Raw genomic sequence first — 21203 nt, 5'->3', positions numbered from 1 at the left:
ACGAATAATTCATAAAGCTGACTCAAGAGAACACACCAACAGACTGTTTTTTAAGTCAGGACTCTTGAAACTCAAAAACATAGCTGAGCTGCAGACATTATCAGTAATGCACAGGGCAAAAAGCAGAATGTTACCAGCATATTTACAACAGTTGTTTGTTTTTGGATCAGAAAAGGAAGACCACAGAAGGAAATTAAATTTTAAGCATCCATATGCAAGGACTACTCTTAAACAAATGTGTATTTCGGTGGTTGGTGTACAATTGTGGAATTCTCAACAAAAGGATCTAAAGAATTGTATTTGTATTTATCAGTTAAAGAAGTTGTATAAATTAAGAAAGATGGGACTATATGAAGCAGAATGTGAATAAGTCTATGTACTGTACTCTGGTCCTTCATGTTTTTGATGTCTTTGATGTGATGTCTCCTCTGTATTTGCGGGTCCCATCGCCATTGTTGTTATTGTTATTATTATCATCATGCGTCGCTTTCCACCTTCTTCTCCAGTAGGACTCAGATGAGGGTGTTGCACTTTTCTTTCTTTTTTCCTTATACATGTGATGTTTTGGTGTTGTTTTGTTTCTTTCCGTTAACCGTCAAGTGGGAAATAAGTTTTTTTTTTTTTGTGTGTTTCTCTTAGTATCCTAAGATACTGTTATGTTTGGCTGTGAAAAAATAAATAATACATAAATATATTATTATGAAGGGCAGACCATCTGTATTTGTATTTATTTTATTTTTTTTAGAAAGGGGCAGGTCACATAAGATTGTATTCTTCTCCCTGCTCCTTTTCGCTCAATGGTAGTCATGTTTTGTGGCAATTATTGTACATTTGGTTTTGCGTACCATGAGCGGGACAAATACAAATGAAATAAAAATGAAATGAAATGTATAACTGTATAGTATCTTAATTATTTAAAATATAAGGTGACTAAAAATGGCAACCGTATTTTCAGTTTTGGCAACCAAAAGCTGATGCCTCACTTTTAAAAGTTAGCATTGAGCCCTGATAAGTTACGTAAGTAAAGGAAATGTGCTAATTCAACCCTCGTAAAGACTTTACTGTATCAAATGTAGGTCAGAGGTTGCCAAACTGGGTCAGGCCCATAGACTGTATAAGGGTTGGGCCCCTCCCTCCCAAGTTGAAAAGATAATTTCAGAGGGGTCACAACATAATAAGTGGGGAAAGAAAGAAGAAACACTTAGAGGGACATTTCAGCCTTTAATGTAACTCCCAAGAAAGTATACACATCTAAATTGTAAGGGATGTTGTATTGAATCCTGTGTTCTTTTACACTTTAACATCCTATTTTCAATGGTGAATGGTAAATGCAGCTGTCAAATAAAGTTAATGACGACATTATTTTCCTTGGAAATGAAGTTGATTAGACGTATTTGCTAAAACATAACTACAATTACCTCAATGTACTTGAATGTACTTTGGTACCATTCACCGTTATTTTACAGATTTTACAGATACAGTACCTATCCTTTATCATAATAGCCTTTTATTTTGTAAATATCAATGTAAACACTGTTAAAGAGTAAGATGTTCCTCCTAAACAACTCATTTTGTATTCACCAAATCTATTAGAGAAGAATGCTGCAGTGTGTTTCTGTGTTTTTCAGTCAGGTTGTCTCACCTTGACATCTATACAATGTGACACAAAGCATGACACCAAATGACAAAAAATAATTTTATAAAACAGTTTTATTTCACATGAAATAAGTAAACATGCATGGCTTTACAAATAATATCACCCAGCCTGTCATGAATTGTATCCCTCACTTTGGACTGTGTGAATTATTTAATCATAAATACATTCTATCAACATCACTAATGCATACCTGGACACTGTATTTACATGATTAATTGTTTATGCAATAATGAAATTAGTCACTTCTTTATAGAACATTTACCTATACAACCTATACACAATCAAGTGTACACCTTTTAAAATACTGACAGATAAAATTGTCAAGGCACAAACAAACAAGTCACAGATTTTTCTTGCAGATGTAGTGAGAGAATTCAAGTAACAATTAAAAATAACAATAACAGTGGATTTTATATGCTGAAATTGAGCATTAAATATCCAATATAATTCAGATTTGTTTTATTTATAAATAGTTAATACAACATTGTACAATGTACATCTAACTCTTCTTAGAAGGGAAGTGGGATTCAATACTTCCTAATAGAGTTGATATATCTCAGGATGTTACACTGTAACAGGAAAGGAGATCATGGTCATTTTCAAGGCTTTTACTTTAGTGTGTGTGTGTGTGTGTGTGTGTGTGTGTGTGTGTGTGTGGCCTCTAAAGCTGAGTTTCTTCGATGATAGGCGATGCAGCCACGCTCCCATTGGGATAGTCGGAAGGTCCCTATCAATCAAAACAACAAGTCAACAGAGTTATGGACTCAACACAGAAGTTGTTGTTTTTCTCTGTAGATTTTAGGTAGGTAAGGGAAGTTCACCCCTAAACAAAGACAACTGTTATTTATTTAGATTGTCTTGATGTGAGTTTGATTTTTGGAGACATTTTATCTAGAATGTAATGGCACTGAGCGTTGGTTCTCCAAGCACCAAAATACATTTCATATATTTCTGCTGGACTACACCTCCAAATGAATCACTGTGAAGAAAGCGTGAATCTGCTCACGGGAAAAACCATGTGACAGAGCGAAATGTAAACATTAATGGCGTCCTTCTCTGCTGAAATGTAATCTTAGCTCTCAGAAAGAATCTCATATATTCGAGTTCCTTCTGTACGGTGATATCGTAAAATAAACTACTCACAACAAGTTCTGCACATTATCCTAAGTAACTGGGTCAGGAGATACAACAATTACTAAAGTTAGAAAAGAATAACTTGTTTTGTTTTATTTAGGGGGGAACTATCCCTTTAGGTCGGAATGGGTGCAAAATGACTTACATTTGAAAGATACACTCTTAACAAAGAACAAAACAATGTAAGCTGCTTCGTTAGCTTCAGAAATAGGATGGCTTCTGTGTATTTGAACTATGTTTAAATTGAAAGATCTTGATGAAAAACAGTGCAAGTTACAGAAAACATGCCAGATGAAAAACACACAAATGGACAAACAAAAGCACAGAAATTGGCCCTTGTCACATTAGACAGTTTGGCATGTCGTAGCAAGCACGGGATATTAACATTAATGTAATAACATTGCATTGTCTTCATGGAATGGCTTTGCACACACAGTAATAGTGCATTGTTTCTTGTAGTTTCAGTGAAAGCCATCCGTACACTTTATAAAATATATCACTCTGACTGGCTCACTGGAGTTAATCCTACAAATCTGAGCTAACCGAGAGATTTCCTTCTCAGAGAGTTTTAAAGGCACAAAAACAACTTCACTTGTTGATTTTCTCATAAGCTTTTAATCCCTACCATTTATTTTCTACCCCCTGCATGAGAACACATCTCACTCTGTCTGTACCAGAAACCCCAGGGGAAGCAGCCAAGTGGAATTCAGCCACTAATAATTAAATAATTAAAAACCTGTGCTTTACATGCCAACATGTCTTTCAGAAGAACGCCTGGATATGAATACGTAATAAAATCACACATAAGTAAATAAGGCCATAGTTTCATTAACAAAGCTATCATAAATTAGCTCAAATTGTTTTGTATGGACATGCATGTCTCCTTGGTATCCTTGAATATAATAATCTAGAACAGGATTAGTGAGAAAATAAAAGGTTTCATATTTACATGAAATTGTGAATTTGATTTAGAGTAGTTGGAAACAAAGGGACGGAACGAGCAGGTTGAACAGGTGAAGGGTGTGCAGTAGGATTGTGATTTCCGGCAGTGTGTGCTGATTGCTGAGCTCCTACCTTAGTGCATCTGCATGTCGAGCTAAGATTTGAGAAGATATTTTTGTGGAAGCAGAAAGGTACATTGATCAGGCTTGTGAAGGGGGGGTCTGTGGATTGGAGATTAGCGTTGTGGTTCCGTAGTCTTGTCCTGACATCTGCTTCGCCGCCTAAAACAACAGCTACTAATCACTTCTTATTCAGAGTTTATAGAGGAGTGAGTCTTCAGTCCAGGATGAAGTTTCTGCGACACGATCTGATCCATCAGGCAGTTTTGTCATTAACCCCAGTCAATTCTTGTTTGTCCCCAACTACTGATTGAGTTTGTAACAATGCTTCCATTTTTGTATAGCTGAAGCCTGAGAGGTATTGAACATGCTAAGGTATTAGTACAAAGTAATTGTTCACTAACTTTTAAGTCAGGAGATATCACGTTCAAATATCTGTCTATTAACTGTAAGACACTTAGCTTAACTTAGCTTTAGCTTTGATTAGCTTAGCTTTGCTTAGTCTAACTTAGCTTAGTTCAGCTTCTAGACAGAACATATTTTTGGCATGTAAACCAACATAAAATGTTGAATTGTTGAACTGATTTAACAAACAAGCTATAATTGGTTACATAGTTGTTTGTTCCAAGATCAGCCTGTTTCCTGTCTTTGTGCTTTGCTAAGCTAATCGTCCCCTGGCTTCAGCCTTGTATTTAAAAGTTATGAGCGTTGTATCGATTTTCTCATGTGGCTCTCCACCATCAATTGAATTTCCAATAACATGTTTAGCTTTTTCTGTTCATTACTTGTTTGCATCATTTGTGAGGAATTTGACTTATTTCCTTTCACCAGTAACTTCACCTTGGAGCTTATAGACTCACTCAGACATCAACAATGATTTTCTCTGTAGTCCTGTCACCTCCTTCGAGTAGCATTGCTTTGGTTGAATTCAAACATTCTCAAAATGTTGCTCTTGTTTTATTGGAGGTAATCTGTCGTTTTTTTTAACCTTGTTTGTCTTTTTTTTAAATCAGGTTATTTCCCAAACAACATACTCAAAGCAATGCTACCAGAGGTTGGCCGGTAACATCGAGGTGAAACAGAAAAAAGACATGATTTATGACAGACATAGTGCCGTAGAGAGACAGTAATCACGTATCAAAATATTTGTACAGACACAAACATGCAGGCCAAGACAAAGGTATACAGACACATGTTAGTTATTTCTGGAGTAACACAAGACACACATGTGACTTTTGACCGCATGCCTTCCATGCAAACCTATGACAAGCAAATAAATAACACATAGGTCTTTTTTTCACGGCAGATATTTTTGACTTCATTTTGTTCTTTATGTCTTTGCTTCTACTGTCAAAACATCTTCCATGAAAAAAAAGGATTATACCAAACCATAATTACAACCACCATTGCTCCACTACATTATATCCCCAACACCTGTTTTTATATCTTTAACACTTACTGCTGCTTTTGCCAACATGTTTGCCTTTTGTCTCCGCAGATCAGACTTGATTAGGCCTGCAGAGAAAAAGAAACATAACAAGTTAAGCCTGTATGAGGTCATTATAGCACAACAAGTGTAGTTGAAGGACATGATGTAATACAAGTAAGCATCCCGTAGGGGGCTTTTTTCAGGTTTATATTTTGCAAGAATAAAAATGCAGTATGACTAGTCATGCATCCTAACTTAGCCTCACACTTTGCATTGCAAAACGATGGAAAAGGTTGCAACATAATCATCATCCTCAATTTTTACTTAAGGAGAATGTTTCCCAAATTGATCAGCTATAAAGCTCTTAATAACATTAAATGTCGCGAGTCTACTCTACAGTATATCACAAAATGGGATTTCAGTTCATAAATATGTTCCTTTTCTTTTGTGATGACACAACAAGTAGTCCACTCATGTCTGCAATGCTGGGGAAATTAAAATGATTAACTATATGATAGCAGAAAGGTCTCATTAAATAGTCTTCCAGTATTTTTCTAGTGTGCAACATTGTAAGCGCTTCAGTAGCCTTCGCATTGAGCACAAGTTATACATTGGCCCTCAATTAGCCCTTCAAAAAAAAAAATGGCTTTGTTTTCACTGAAGCATGAAGTCTCACATATAACCCCTGATTAAAAACATATACTTTGAGGACTGAGCGAAGAACAAGATACCAGTGGTAACACACTCGCTCTGCCTAAGTATTTACCCTCTGTTTTATGTAACTCGTTCTAAGTAAAGGAAAAGGTACTATAAACCAGGAGGAGCTTCAACTAACATTCTTGCAAGTAATATTTTTTTCTGAGTGTAAGCAATAATAAAAACACATTTGCTTTTCTGTTCTACTGTATGTGGATATGAACTTTTAACCCTTAAAACAGATCTTCCAAAAAACCCAGTAACCATCATTTATATTCTTAGGATTCAACAACAGTAACAAACAAATACATTCCTAGCATTGCTGTGCGTGACATAAAATATGTACTTTGCTTTGACTCCACACAGCATATGTTTCACAGTCAGAAAGGTCTTACCCGTCATTACTGTGCCGATTAGAAGAAAAACACAGAGGAAGATGTTTCCTGCCAGAGTGCCGAATCTGTCGATGATCTTCCCCTGGCTGATGGTGAAGATAATGCCGAACACCTGGGCGTGCAAAACATGTAGGAGTAAGAAATAACGTGGGTGCTAACATGCACACAAGCACCCTCACAACCATAACAGATGCTGAACAAATGCTTATTGGTAAACAAAGGTCTAGTGGTATTGATATCAAATGGCAAAAAAACAACTAGCACACACAGCAACATTTTGTACGTTTTTCACATAGTACTACATACATAGTTTGCAAGCCTGTTGTTTGTTGCACATATGATGGAACAGTTTCAAGGCCTGCAAAGACCTAACTCCTCTGCATACTTTTGAATCCAAGGTCAAATCAGGATAGTAGAAAAATTCCAAGAGGGTATGTTTTCAGTTTGGTTTGTTTCTCTGTTTGTCAGCAGGATAATGAAAAAATACTGGCTAGTTTTCATGAAACCTGGGGGACATGTGTAGCATGGGCCAAGGAAGAAATCATATCATTTAGGAGCGGATCTGATTTTTCACTTATGGAAAAGAAGCAACTTACTCATTTTCTTTTTGCACAACTAGGAACAACATAAGCAGATGTTCTCACGCTATCTCTTTGGGCTTTGCTGATCTATTATTTATTCTATTCTAAACCACACCTGGACTGGAGCATTCTTTTGTGCACCAGTCATTCCTCCAATTAAATACAGAGTTAAATCCCTGATCAAATGTGATCTTCAGTGATCGTGATGTTATATTAAATGTCTTCTTTCCTTGTTTCTTGTCCTTAATATTTGACCTTGCTGATGTTGTGAAAGGAGCTGCTGCGATGCGAGAAAATGTTACACTTGATCTGACAATAAAGTTGTATCGTACCTGTGCTGAACAGTTGAGCAGTCCGGATGAGGTTCCTTCACACTCTGGGAACGTCAGCTCGACCGCAAACTCAAAGCCCAGCGGCAGGTAGCCTGTCATGAAGAATCTGCACACACACACACACACACACACACACACACACACACACACACACACACACACACACACACACACACACACACACACACACACACACACACACACACACACACACACACACACACACACACACACACACACACACACACACACACACACACACACACACACACACACACACACACACACAGACAGACAGACAGACAGACAGACAGACAGACAGACAGACAGACAGACAGACAGACAGACAGACAGACAGACAGACAGACAGACAGACAGACAGACAGACAGTTAACAAAGTGAATCAAAAGTTGATTTGATTCTAGCTTAAATATGATTAATTCTGCCATTTATTTGACCTTAATTCCAATTATACAGCTTCGATAATGTATTTATGGGTAAGGCAGAAACACACCTCCCTCTTTATTAAGAAATTTAAACACCCTTGTTTTTGACGTGGTGATGTTTTACAGGTTGTGACAGGTACTAGAACCATGTTGTTCTTCCACTGAGGCGAGGACAATTGAAACTAGTATGTTTAGGGAAAGGCTTAAAGTACATACAAATCTGTAGTACATTTTAAATTATTAGATGGGTTAAAATATTAGGGACAATGGTTGTACACACTAGGTAAAATAAAAGTTAATTTGATCAATAGAATACCAGGAATTCAAGCAGGAATTTAAAGCTAGCTTGAGCTAATTTAATCTCCATTGACGAATTAAGCACTCAGTGAGTTATTTGACCTGTCAGCCTGAGTCACATTAATCAGTTCCACTGGCTGGCATGTACACTATGTGCGCACGTATGGTATGTATATGATATACGCGTGCCTCCACAGAGAGGGCGAGCCCAAGCTGGAGGGTCAATCTGTGCTGCTGAAGAGGTGTGATGTTTTCACACCATACACAGAAAGGTCAAAACTGGATGTAAAAGTACTGCTGGCTACGATATCTGGTATTATTTACAAAAACAAGACATATATTGTGAAGATATAATTCATGGTGGCTCGAAAAGCTTTATTTTAAAGCACTGTTACTGTGATATTTAAAATATGAGACCATCTTGAACACCACCTGAGTATTTTTACCTACTTTGCAACTTCTTTTTAGAAATTACCACCAGATACCAAAGCAAATTCCTGTATGTGTTGCAATAAACTTGATTCTGATTATATTAGTACTGTTTGAAATTTTTTGGTCCCATTTTTGTTAGTTTTGGATATTAACCATGTTCTAGGACTCCCTATAATGCAGTTTTAATACAAATGGAATTATCATGATGCAGTCAAGTAATATAATCTAACTGTTCAGGATCATTCAGCTCAACTGTAGCCTGTATCAATACGTCCTAGAAACAGGATCACCTCTGCTCTATGTCCTGATTTGGAGTACAGTGTCTGTTTGTACAGAGGAACATTTGAACCTAGATCCTACTGTGGGTGGATTTGCAAATGCTTATCAATCTAAAGTTGACTTCTGAATAAACACGGCTGTAAATTATTGTTGCAAATGTCAACAGAAAATAGTAGTTACCACAAATTGGGTTGAACAAGTTTTCAGGTATTTTGATTTATATAATTATTTGTTCATATAAGGGAGGCGTGTGGTGCAGTGGGTTGTGCGTTTGAGTTCGGATCAGGGGGTCACAGGTTCAAACCCCACTGCAGTCAGCATGTCGTTGTGTCCCCTGTTTTAACCTTTGACTTAACCAATTAAATGTTTAGCAAAAACATAACTGTACTCAAAAACAAAAGAATACCCGAGCGCTCCAGCAGTGATGAAGACCACCCAGAGGTGTCCCAGACTGAGTGTGGCAGCAAAGACGATCATCCCCACCAGAGACATGAAGTACACAGCAAGGGTTGTCTGTCTGGAAAAACACAGAAACAAATAAACAACCTTGAACACGATAATCATCATTATAATTATACATTTTAGTAGTGCTGCTGCATTATTTATGTGTTTGTGTGAACTCGTTACTTTAAAGTGGGTGTAGTAGTAGACCATTGTAGCTTCTCAAGGGATGAAAACAATTATTCAGATTTTAAAAAGCAGTGTAATGTAACATCAAAGTTAAGAGTTTTTGACCGCTAGTAGAGCTTTGGAGCAGTTTTGAATGGGTTGTTTTGTTTGTTTTTGGTGCATGTGGCCCAGGATCCATAGGGAATCTTAAAAAATCATGCGATTATTACTACTTAATGTTGAACTATGACACATGCATAGAAAGAAATATGAATAAATGTGCAACTGTCACCAAAATATAAGTAGATATACCTTCAAATAAGTATTGGTCACAGTGAGGAAAAGATTAACAAAACTGCAGTCAAATGTAATCAAATATATACAAATATAATGGTTAATTAAAGAAACAACAACATACATTTATAAAAAAAAAAACATTAAAAAAAAAAAAACTCAATAAGAGGTGCGTTTTAGGATCCCAAAATATATATTATATTAGTAAAATGTGCAAATTAACAGATGCACTGCAACAAAGAATGGGCAACTAAATTATAATCAAAATATGTATGAGAGATAAGGCAAGGGAAGACAGTTGGGACTGAAAGAGAGCCTGCGTGTGTGACGCAAACACACTAACATTTCCCCCATATGCAAAACAAATCTCTCAAACAGCGGGGGGCCGACTGTAACCCCCCACAGGGAGGACACTGCTGTCACTACACAGCCAAAAGGCCCATGGGGTCATTAATATGACTGTGAGAGCAGCATGCAGCACCTGGATAAATAGACACAGAGCAACACATAAACACTAAACAAGAACTACAGCGAGATGAGAAGCGGAATGACAATAAACAGAACAGAAAAAAAGGCTGGCTAATGTTCTATTTCATTCCCAACACTTGGAACAAACTGTCATTTTACTTTCTTTTTTTCGCCTTACTTGTAGGTTTTGGTTTTGTCCAACCAAATGCCACAAATCAGGGAGCCAACCATCCCCGCAATGACAATGGTGAGGCCAATTCTCCCAGCATTCACCTCTTCTCCCTACAAGGTCAAGCAAGATAGGACATAGATTAGTGACCTTACATACCAAAGGAAAAGTGAGGCAGAGATCATTACAAGGGAGTTAAGGGGATTTGGAGTTTCTTTCTACATTCATCTGGTGTCACCTCAATCCTTCATCGACATCTCTTACTACTGAATAAAACAAGTCAGCAGGCAACATCCTTCTAGTCTATAAATATCTTATAACAGCAGCCTGTTGATATACTTTAAATAGAGAAAAGCCTTCTTCCTCTTTATGAAAGTGAAATATAATTAAGGACATTACAACAACCTCTACAGGAAATGATATATTCAAACTTAAGAGTAAAACTATTGCAATCATGCTGTGCTGCTTTATTTCTGGGTATTAAAATGTTACAGTTGAAGCCAATGTGTTAAGAGTACTTTCAATACAAAATGATTCAGCTTTTCATATCCTGACATATCACACTATGGGAAGTGTAAAAATAGTTTGGGGGAAGACCAGACACAGCAGGCGGAACTTACAGGGTAATGCTCAATGATAATGCGGTTCAGCAGGGTGCCGACAGCATAGAAACATCCCACATTCAAACCTGTTTTAGAGAAATAATGTCAAAAAATGAAACAAAAACATTTTTTATGAAACCTAAAAAGGTGAACATTGAGCTAACTTCCTTAAGCAACTATAAAGGAGTTGAATGTGACCAGTCGAAGGGTTGGCAGTTGTGTCTAATGAACCTAATCAGGCTGGTTTCCAAAACAGAGAGCCAAGCCAAGGATTTCTATAAATGGACAAGTCTGCGTGTCGAGTGTTTTTTCATGAACAAAAGCTTTAGTAGTAGTTCTGACATGCTCAGGAAGAACATAAACCCAAACAAAACCACTTCAGTAATTAACCATTTTGGATGCAAATTGTTGAGGGAATGATTATAAACTCTATTAACATTTAAAAAAGGAAACAGTGATTATATATATTTCTATACTATTTGCAAATAGATCTGTGTAAATAAGCCTTTCATTTAAATATAACTATTTATTTAGGATCACAGCTCAGTGTAACAGACAGGGACAGGTGGCCCGCAGAACAGAGTGTGACAATCTCAGGTAAATCTGAGACCATGTGACTAAAGGTCATATGCAAAGAGTCAAAAGGACAACAGAGACACTAATAATAGTCGCATGAACTGTGGAAATAACATGGTGAGGTCAAAGGATCCCATAAAATGCTCGCAGCTGTTGGACGTTCTTGCTGTGACTAGACGAGATTTACTTATATGACGGACAGGAAAGGAAATATTGTTAGTTTTATCTTAGGTTAAACATTGTCAGACTTAAACCAAACTTTGAACTTCTATAGGGCACAATAAATATCATGTCTGTGATTATCTGAGGATGTGTTCATTTTTATGACACACGAAAAGATAAACCTGGTTTAAAAGTATATCATGTCAGGGCTTGTTTTACAATCAGGAAGTGGTCTCCGAACAATTATAAGCAGATTTAGGAACCCACGTGGGGCAGGGTAGGCATGGTGATGTGTCCGGGGAATACCTAAATCTGGTAGCAGATTTCAGTTGGATTGGTCAATTGAACTGGACATGTTTATAAAAGTAACTTATTAGCAGCTGAAGATACAGATATTTCCAATTGAAGATGGTGGAGACCAAAACAGATCTAAAAAGGGAGTAGAGTAGAAATTGGACTGACAGTCATCAGATGGACTTTACTCCAATGACATGATTATGTTTATCTTTGATTGCTGGGTGTGTAATGTGTTTGCTAACAACGTTGCTATATTGATTCAAAAGGTTATTATATGTCGAGGTACTGTTCACAACAAGTGGCCGAGGAAAACAGTTGTTAAATGATTACAGTGAGAGATTGTACTGACAAAATCAATGACTCATTTTTCAGTTAAACAAATACAAAGAAAAACCAAAGCCCTGCCTGTGGTTGTTTTTCTTGTTTTACACTGACCATAAGTGATGATGAGGAGGATGAAGGGCCGGTTGCGGAGCAGCCTGAGGACCGAGGCTGTGTACGAGTACTGCCCAGAGGGGATGCTGCGAGCTGTGGCCTGGGCCTGAGTCGGAGGAAGTGGAGGTCGCTCCTGGAAGACTGACACATAGAGACCAATATATCAATCAATATTAATCACAGTGAACACAGAGAAGAGCAGCGGACTCTCAGACACACAGATTACAATGCAGGTCACAGGTGAACTGGGAGAGTCAGTCAAGAACACATTATACTGTAATTCATAGATGTCATATAACATATATTCTATGTTCTAGTGTATTAATGTGATTAACATGATTCATATATTAAAATGTAAGGTTTTTGAAGTGTGTTGGCCATTTCTTACTTCCATGTTGTCCTAATTAATTTTCTCAAACCTACAGAGCATATCATTATATGGTACCCACAACAAGGAGTATCCACAGAAGCACATTATGATATAATGTTTATTATGATACAGCAACAATTAAACCTTTCCTATGGCTGTGAATGTTGCATAGTTTAGGAATGTTTGGGAGTACACAGCCAATTTATCTGAATCTGTGCTAACAACTTTGTCCATTGGAAATGTACAATGTTTCAAATTTCCCTCGGAAAATCTCTCAATATATTTGTACTACTCTAAAGCTGCTAAAGTGGGAACTCTCTCACGTGATTGTTTACGTGCTTTAAGCCAACGAAAGGTTACTATTGGACAGTATTATAAGCTCTTTATATGAGGCAAGAGGGCTACTCACTTCCTAAATGTGAGGGGGCATGCACATTCAGAAACAGCTGGACAGGTCCACACACGCACTCTAAGCTCAACACACCCCCACACTTTCTTCCTCTGAGCATTTTACAGACTAAAGAAACAGTCAGCAAGTCTCCAACCTCGTGAGGGCCGACGCTTTAAGGGCGACAACTGTGATGAGACCTGGTTCAGTCTGTCTTTGCTTTTAAGTACAAGCCTGTGCCTGTAGGCTTTATGGGAAAACAAAGATGTCTGTCTTTGTTGTTCTTGAAGCTGAGCCAGCATTTTCTCCCCCCCAGAAAACCAGACCTGAGGGTTTGTGTTCAGTAACCTGCTCTAACTAATCCTGTGAAACCAACATTGTCTTTGAAACAGCCGCTCTGTTATAACAGTGTCATTGTAATTCAGAGAAATTGAAAGTTTCTTTAAAAACGGCACATGAAATGATTTGCACATGCCTATTTCCACTTTCACTGTGGTGACCTTTGGCCGTTGATTCGGTCAGAGGACGGCAGCAGCCAAACTCCTTCATCCACCTCTCTTTCCACAGTTTATTCAAATCTCTAAATCCTGGGCCGCTGTCTGCCCTGCTGACTCACAGGCCTGTTGCCGGGCTACAGATGGCCCTGCCAGCAGGACAGCCCTCACACATGGCATCTTGCATGTATGTGTGAGGGTGTGCTATGTGTGTGTGAGTTTATGTGTCATATTATGAAACTACTGTAGCCAACTAGCTGTGACTTATCTTGCTGGAATGACCAAGAGTCACATCCACTGCCCAAATGAATCAATCCCATGGAGGAAAGCCTGTACGTCCTATACAGAATCACTGGTTATTCTCAAGACAGTAAAACGTTGTCCTCAGCATTTCTCCTCTATATCTTTTTTTATCTTTATACCAACAACACTGACCGTCAGTCTGAATGTTGTACATGGTGCCACTATGGAATGCCTTCACAAGCATCCTTTTGTGTTTCTGAATGCAGAATGCTTACGAGCACCCCCGCCCTCCCCCATCCCCACAGGACAACAGCTTTTTCATGCAACTTTTGCCTCCTCTCTTACTCAACCTAATGTTCTCTATAGAAGGGTAATACATATTTACACCCTCATGTGTTATTCTGACTAATCCCTTCAGGTTGTAAACTCCCTTCTTATGATTCTAGTCATTAGAATAAACCATGTGATGTCTTCATCGAGAGTGGGACAAATGTCAGATAATATGCTTACAGCTTAGCCTTTTCCTACCAACTCATATCCTGTATGTCACATTACGTCACGCCACTTCCCTTTATGAGAAAGTGTCATTTTGTGATGATACATCCTCTAGTTCTCTATGACAAATATAGCTTTAAACAAACTATACTGTTCAGTTTGTTCAAGTGCTTCTCTGCCTGTTCAACATTTCTCCTGACCTTCCCTGACTTGTAACACAAAGGCTCTTTTTTATGAATCTCCCCTTAAGGGATGGTTTTGTGTTGGTTCAAACATGCATGTCAGCACTTTTCTTGTCTACTGAATGATGCTTCTTTTCAGAGTAGAAGTCCGCTGTAAATTAAAACCATCATCACGTGGAGCCACTGAAGGAGAAAATCCCACCGGCCTGAGCGAGAAATGGCCCGAACAAAACATATGAAAAAGTCTGTGTGTGCTTCTGAGGGAAAAGGACAAGATGAGTGACGGGGGTGATGTCACCTTAGACCATTTAGACTTTCTATTTATCCACCAACAAAATCATTACTTACACGGTAAGACATGTGGTTTTAAAATAGCATTTTAGTCTACATTCCATTTTGTGTATATTTGCTAACAGAAATGGATAAACCTCCGGAATGTCTAGACATGCAGAAAGTTTGGAGATGACTGTCTGCATGGCGAGATAACACTAGATAGGACGTTTTTTTAAAAACACTACTTTTGTTATGCAGACTGACCCTTGATGTGCTACATGACAACTCTTACCACAGACCACGAGGATGAAGAGTAAGGTGGCAACTGCTGCTGTGATGTAGAACATAACGCTGATGTGGTGAGCCAGCTCGTCCATGTCGTCCACATTTGGCACCAGGATGGGAGGCACAAGGAACCCGATGGCAATACCCAGCTAGAAGACAGTGCATACAAGTCAACACACATTATTGTTTGCTTGGTAATATCAATCAAGAGTTTTTTTTTCTTTTCTTTGCCATTGTTGCTACTTCATTTCTGTATCTCATACATACTTAATGGTACATGTGTATTTAGAGGTTACTTTTGCTTGTTTGACACCACTTAAAATGTATATTTCTTTTTATTTGAATTATTGGTAAAAATATATATATATACATAATGGTACATGTAAATTCATAACCTTAAGCCAATTGATCTTTAAGAGTAGATAGGGTCAGTATTATCAACGGTTAAACACTTTCTTTTGAGTTATCAATGTTGCTCATGTTTAAGGCAACTGAAACATACCCCTTCAAACTAACAGAAAACAATATGAGACAACCATGATATTTTTTTAGTACCACCTAGTCTGGAAGGAACATTTATGTCGTCTAACTAATTCCGCCAAGAATATTGTTTAAACGTTACAAAAGCTAAGAAGACTGAGTACAATGTGGAGGTTTCAGCAAACAGTTAACTCAATTTTCTCTGGACTCTCGCACCAAGACACTAGAAGACCTATGCGTCACTGGAATCCAGTGCAGCTGCATTATCTATAGACAGCTGCCTCACTATGTGGTCTCTGACTTTAGATCATATATTCAGACAAACCTGGTTTCCCACGACTCCTATGGCACAAGCAGTGGAAACCTCTTTCTCTCCGAACCACACTGAGGCGAGGTAAGAGGGAATACCAAGGATGAACACCGTGCCTACAGAGCACATAAACTGGCCTAAAAATGTGAGTAGGAACATATTGGGACTGGCACTACCAATTTTTATCCAAGCACCAATGCAGTTAAAAGCTGACCCAACCAGAATGACATCCCGGATTCCCCTGTTTTTCAGGAGCCACAGGACGGGCAGAATGAGAGGAATGTAAGTGAGCAGGTAGACCATGCCCAACCAGTCAATGGCAAAAGAGTCAATGTTGTAGAAACGCATGAAAATGTTGCTTATAATGCCGTACTGAAGCCACATGAAGGCATTGCTGGCTGAGACGGAACTGAAGAGAAACAGCATGATCCAGCGACGGTGATAAAGTTTAATCTCAGTCTTTGGGACCTGCTCTGCGCGTTCAATCTGTGAAGCCTGGATGTGTAACCGTGACCCACTGGGGATGGCTCTGCCCAAAGATCCTGGATTCCACTGCAAAGTAGCGAGGCCCAAAGCTCTGTCTATTCCAGCCTGGGAACACGGCCATTCTTCAAGACCGAGTTCAGAATTTGCATGGTTGTCTTTCGAAGTAATGTTTTGTGGCATTTTAAATGTCCCAAAGTGGGCCCCTGGAGCGTGAGAGGTCTTCAGCTTTCGGAGCTTCTGTGCTAACAGCTTGCTGTCCAGTGTGCAAACTGGCTATAGTAGGAAGATGGCGTCCTCAAATAGCCCAGAGAGCAGTGTTGGGCAAGTTACTTCCAAAATGTAATACATTACATATTTTAAGTAATAAGTTAAACACCAGGTTTACTAATCTACCGCCACAACGGGTGTGCCGTGTCTACGTAGAGCTACGTCGATCCTTGCGTAATGCGGAAGTGGGGGTGGTTAAATCTAAACTGGGTTGGAATAACAATAGACGCCCCGGGGCCATCTAGTATTTAGCTCGGGCCATGAAGCCTCACCTGCTGGTTGCCCGATCGGGCAATCTATTATACCAGTATCATGCAGCTCGCGGATCCAGTAATGAGTGACCCGACAGTAAAACTAAACATATCTATAACTAGTTTAGGTAGTTTGAGAGGTAATTAAAATAGCTACGTGTGATATTCTAACCTGAAGTGTGTGTTTTGTTCCGCTCACCGCTGCACGTGATCATGCAGAGCTGCGTATCGACTCGTCAGCAGCAGCTGATCTCTCTCTCCCGTCAGATTAGACTTCACTCGCGTTTATGTCCATATCGATCAGATCCAGCTAGTTTTAGCTAATGATATGACTACCTGCTTATTAAAAGACACCGTGACCTAAACTATGCAACTGGGTGAGGCCACAAAGTATAGCGCAGCATTATGCATTTGTTTACATGCCCACCGGAACCCCGAGGCATTAGCAACAGATCAACGCACAATCAACCCATACAGCACATCTCTTTCTCCACATTAAGTGTTACACATTAGAATTGACTACTCTTGTCTGTCACATACTCTTCTTGTCTGTCACATAAGTGGCGCAACTGAAGCGGTATTGCACTAAAGGGAAATTATTTTGACCGGACATTTTGACCGAAGAGATTTAGATTTGCTTGCTAGCGGGAACTCTGACGTCGCCATTGTGTGTGCTTCGCGGATGCACTCGTCTGCTTGGTCAGCTTCTGGATGAGGAGGCATTCCTTCGACCAATTTACAGTAGATAACATTACAAACATTTTTAACAGGGGCCATAATAGCGTAAATAATATTTGTTTTGACAGTTATAACTGCATGTAATGTTTTCTACTTTTTTTCATCTGGGAAGGCATTTGCCTTCATCTGATGGAAAGTGCAAAAATCTAAATGTTCTAGGGGGAGGCCCCCCAAACCCTTCGTGCGTCATTTCGTCCGCGCGCATTTTTCAGGGCAATCTCTATTGGGCTCAGGGCCATCTGTAAATTAGCTTAGATGGCCCACTAAGCACTGGTTACATTACTTCGTTAAAGCAAAAAGTAATACATTACTGTAACTCCGTTGTAACTCTGTAACTCTTGTAACGCGTTACACCCAACACTGCCGGAGAGAAACCTTACAGGGACTATTGTCTTTACTAGTGTCCTGATTTTCAACTCAATGGATTGAGCCTCTATACCACATGCCTGCATTTTTATTACCATTAGGTCATGTGATGTTAGTATAGGAAATCTCCCAAATCTTCTTAAACCACTCCTCCTGCAGAACCTGTATTCTGTAAGGAGGAGTACAGGTTTTACTATCCTTTATTTTACTCAGATGAAGAATTCAGAAGATTTATATATTTTGGTTTGTAGTCGTTGTTATTGATTACCTATGGATCCCTGTACTATTAAGCATAAGGCCAAGAGAACTATTGTCCTCCAATCATTTTGTTATACAGGTTTGTTATAATACATGTAGATTTTACCACTTATATGTTGTTTATAGATGTATAACTTTTTAGGGCTGACTGCATTGCTACTTCTTTGATGACATACTTTGGTGCAATTTCATATAATGTACTAATATAAATGCAGATCGGTTACAACTAAATAACCAACTAAGCAAATTAATTGAGGCTTATTTTCATGGATAGAGGATATCTTGGGTCAAGGCTGTGAACAGAAAAAGACGTGAAGGAAGGTTTGTCAAGGAATAGGGTAGGAACTTGTCTAACGACCAAAGCCTCGAATTCCTCAAAGCTTGAAAGATTAAAATACAAGATTTAGTAAAACATAAGAAGCTCATGAGAAGACTATCAAAAGGCCAGCAAATGTTTTTTATTACAGCATCCAAAAAAAGCCAGTTTGTGCTCTGGGTTAGACACAGCTAGTTCTCCGGCACTAAGCGATGACTTTTCAGTGACATTTTACTTGAAGTTGATGTTTTGTTGACTCAAGTGTTGTTTGTTCAGCATTGCAAAGTGTTAAATCTAATGCTAAGAGCGTACAATGGGGCACGATGCTGAACTTTTCACTTCTCTTTGGTTATTTGGCTGTTGATTTTAAAATGTTCCTGCTGCCACCAATTTCGACAAACAAAATACTACTAGCACGTTAAGTCAAATGAGCATCACGTGTGGGTTTTGTTTATGTGAATTACAACCCAGTAAAAAGATTAAGAAAACAATTTCCATGGATATTGTCATACTGTACCGCAATTTCAGAAGGTAATAAAGTGTTTTTCATTTTTAAAACAATGTCTTTCCTGCTGTAATGCCCTTTTCAATTTATGTGAATAATCGGCAGACTGTCCTGCACAAAATCTATAGAGAGACTTTAAGTTTCTGCCATTGTTTCCTCACACAATATTTGAAGACATACTACACATGCTGGTATTTTATGTCCCTTTTAGGTCCCTGCGTTTTCCAAGTCTCTTGTTATTCCTTTATCCAAGACCAACATTTGAGGAACAACTTTGCCAGACAACTAGGAAGCATCTGCATTTGCTTGTAGCTTCAAAACATACTTTTTTTTTTCAGGTTAGTTTAACTATAAATGGTTCCTTTCCTAAGTGTAAATTATCACTTTGATAAAACAGATTTAGACAAAAATGGAACCTTTTTATTTTTATTTGATATACACTCCTGGATTATCATTTGTATTGCATTAATGTTGCAGTTTAAAAAGGGAGATCTAATAAAAATAAAAATAAAGTTAAAAAAAGTAAAACGTCAAATAATAACCTCTAAAATGTAGTGCAGTAGAAAAAGGGAAATGCTCAGAGTATTATCTTAAAACTGTAAATGTAAACAAAAAGGTACATAGGGGTTGTTTAATATGTATTTTCTTGCATACTGGTTCCCACTATTATTGTAATTTACTCTCAGCAAGAGATGTTGTGGCTTGAACATACAGTGGTTGCACTGTGGTCGCCTGAACGTGCGTAATTACGCAAACGTGCCCAAACAGATGTTGGGAATGTGTCCGCATGATCGGTACTTAGTGGAACAATAACACATTATTTAAATCAGTGATTAAGTAGGTGAAGATCTAACTTGATATGCTAACTGACAAGGGGGCAAGCCTGTGTTGTCACAGCCTACCTGACTCCCGAAGACTCCGATGGAGCAGGCGGTGGACACTTCCTCTGAGCCGAACCACACTGAGGCGATCATGGACGGCATACCGAGGCTGAACACCTGCGCAAACGAGCAGCAGAACTGTCCCAGAAAGGTGACGGCGAACAGGTTGGGTTTGACGCTGGCCACTTTGATCCATGTGCCTGCACAGTTAAGCGCGGTGGCCACCAGCGCGATGACCCGGAGCCCCTTTTTGTCCAGCAGCCAGGTCACCGGGAAGATGAAGGGAATGTATGTCAGCATGTAGATCATGGACATCCAGTCTATGGTAAAGGCGTCCACGCTGTAGAACTTCATAAATATGTTGTTGATGATGCCGTACTGTATCCATTGGAAAGAGTTGCATAGTGAATATGAGCTGAACAGGAGGACGATCATCCAGCGTCGTTTGTACAGCCGGGTGGGCTGCACGGCTCCATGTCCGTCCAGCTGACCCGGGTCTTCGGCGTTCAGCACCGCATCACCTCCTTCCAGTTTGACAAGGTCTGCCTTGGTCTCATCCTCGTTTTGTTCGGTGTTTCCTATCGCTTGTTTCTCAATCATATTAAACTAGTCTGCTAAATATTAAATCACTGGAAACTAAGTTGAAAGTGGCTGACTTCGCCCTGTTTCATGGGCGAACACCAAGCACAGATTGGTCTATCACTTTATATTTTCACTTAAAAAAAAGTCATAGGGTTTAAAATCTCCCAACTGGTCAATAATCGGATGGTGAAGGCTCTAGAACTCGAGTTTGAGCGGCATTTCCTCCCCCGGGATTGAAGTTAGCCCAGTAGTCGAGTTTAAGCTTAATGCCCTGTACACGTTCAATACATTAGAGTTACAGATACTTTCAATGAATGAATATTGTTCTTTCAGTAAGAGGTTTACCGTGTTGTCACACGTGTAGGAGCGCTTGCTGTGACCCTCTACCCGGACTTAAACCCCGTCGTGGGTCAACACAGACACAAGGGCGGAGTTTAAAAACGACTGGTAGGTTTAACACTGAAATCTCACTTACAGTTTGCAACGGTCATGTCAGCTACTTCGTCTGTGAAATCATGCCTGTCTGGGAGTTTGTAAAACATGCCCATTATGACACTTTTTTAAAGGGCTTTTAAGTTTAAGAACACTAGAGCTATCAGGTTTTAATGTAGTCCACTTGCCTTGTAACAATACTCATAAAAGGGGGAATAGTTTTAAACTCTTAGTTGTGTTCAAGGAAAAA

At 38.9% G+C, this 21203-nt stretch overlaps 1 protein-coding gene across 4 annotated transcripts; it reads right to left on the bottom strand.

The window, feature by feature from the left end:
- Positions 1-1692: 1692 nt before the first annotated feature.
- flvcr2b (FLVCR choline and putative heme transporter 2b) lies at positions 1693-20928 on the bottom strand. Of its 4 annotated transcripts, none has more exons than XM_079642782.1 (11): positions 19961-20928; positions 15089-15230; positions 12352-12492; positions 10900-10967; positions 10289-10392; positions 9146-9256; positions 7286-7391; positions 6373-6484; positions 5312-5367; positions 3866-4014; positions 1693-2384 (listed from the first exon to the last, which is right to left on the bottom strand). In XM_079642782.1, the coding sequence occupies exons 1-10, from the start codon at positions 20537-20539 to the stop codon at positions 3934-3936; spliced, it is 1500 nt and encodes a 499-aa protein (XP_079498908.1). In that variant the 5' UTR covers positions 20540-20928; the 3' UTR covers positions 1693-2384; positions 3866-3933. The 4 variants fall into 4 exon arrangements, with proteins under 4 accessions (XP_079498908.1, XP_079498905.1, XP_079498907.1 ...); XM_079642779.1 differs by lacking the exon at positions 19961-20928 and adding an exon at positions 15887-17059; XM_079642781.1 differs by lacking the exons at positions 3866-4014; positions 19961-20928 and adding an exon at positions 15887-17064.
- Between the last annotated feature and the right edge of the window lie 275 nt (positions 20929-21203).

This window comes from Notothenia rossii (assembly GCF_949606895.1).
Source record: "Notothenia rossii genome assembly, chromosome: 8".
NCBI classification, from domain to species: Eukaryota; Metazoa; Chordata; class Actinopteri; order Perciformes; family Nototheniidae; genus Notothenia; species Notothenia rossii.
Note: the sequence above shows the minus strand (reverse complement) of the source record. Positions and strands in the feature narration are given on the sequence as shown.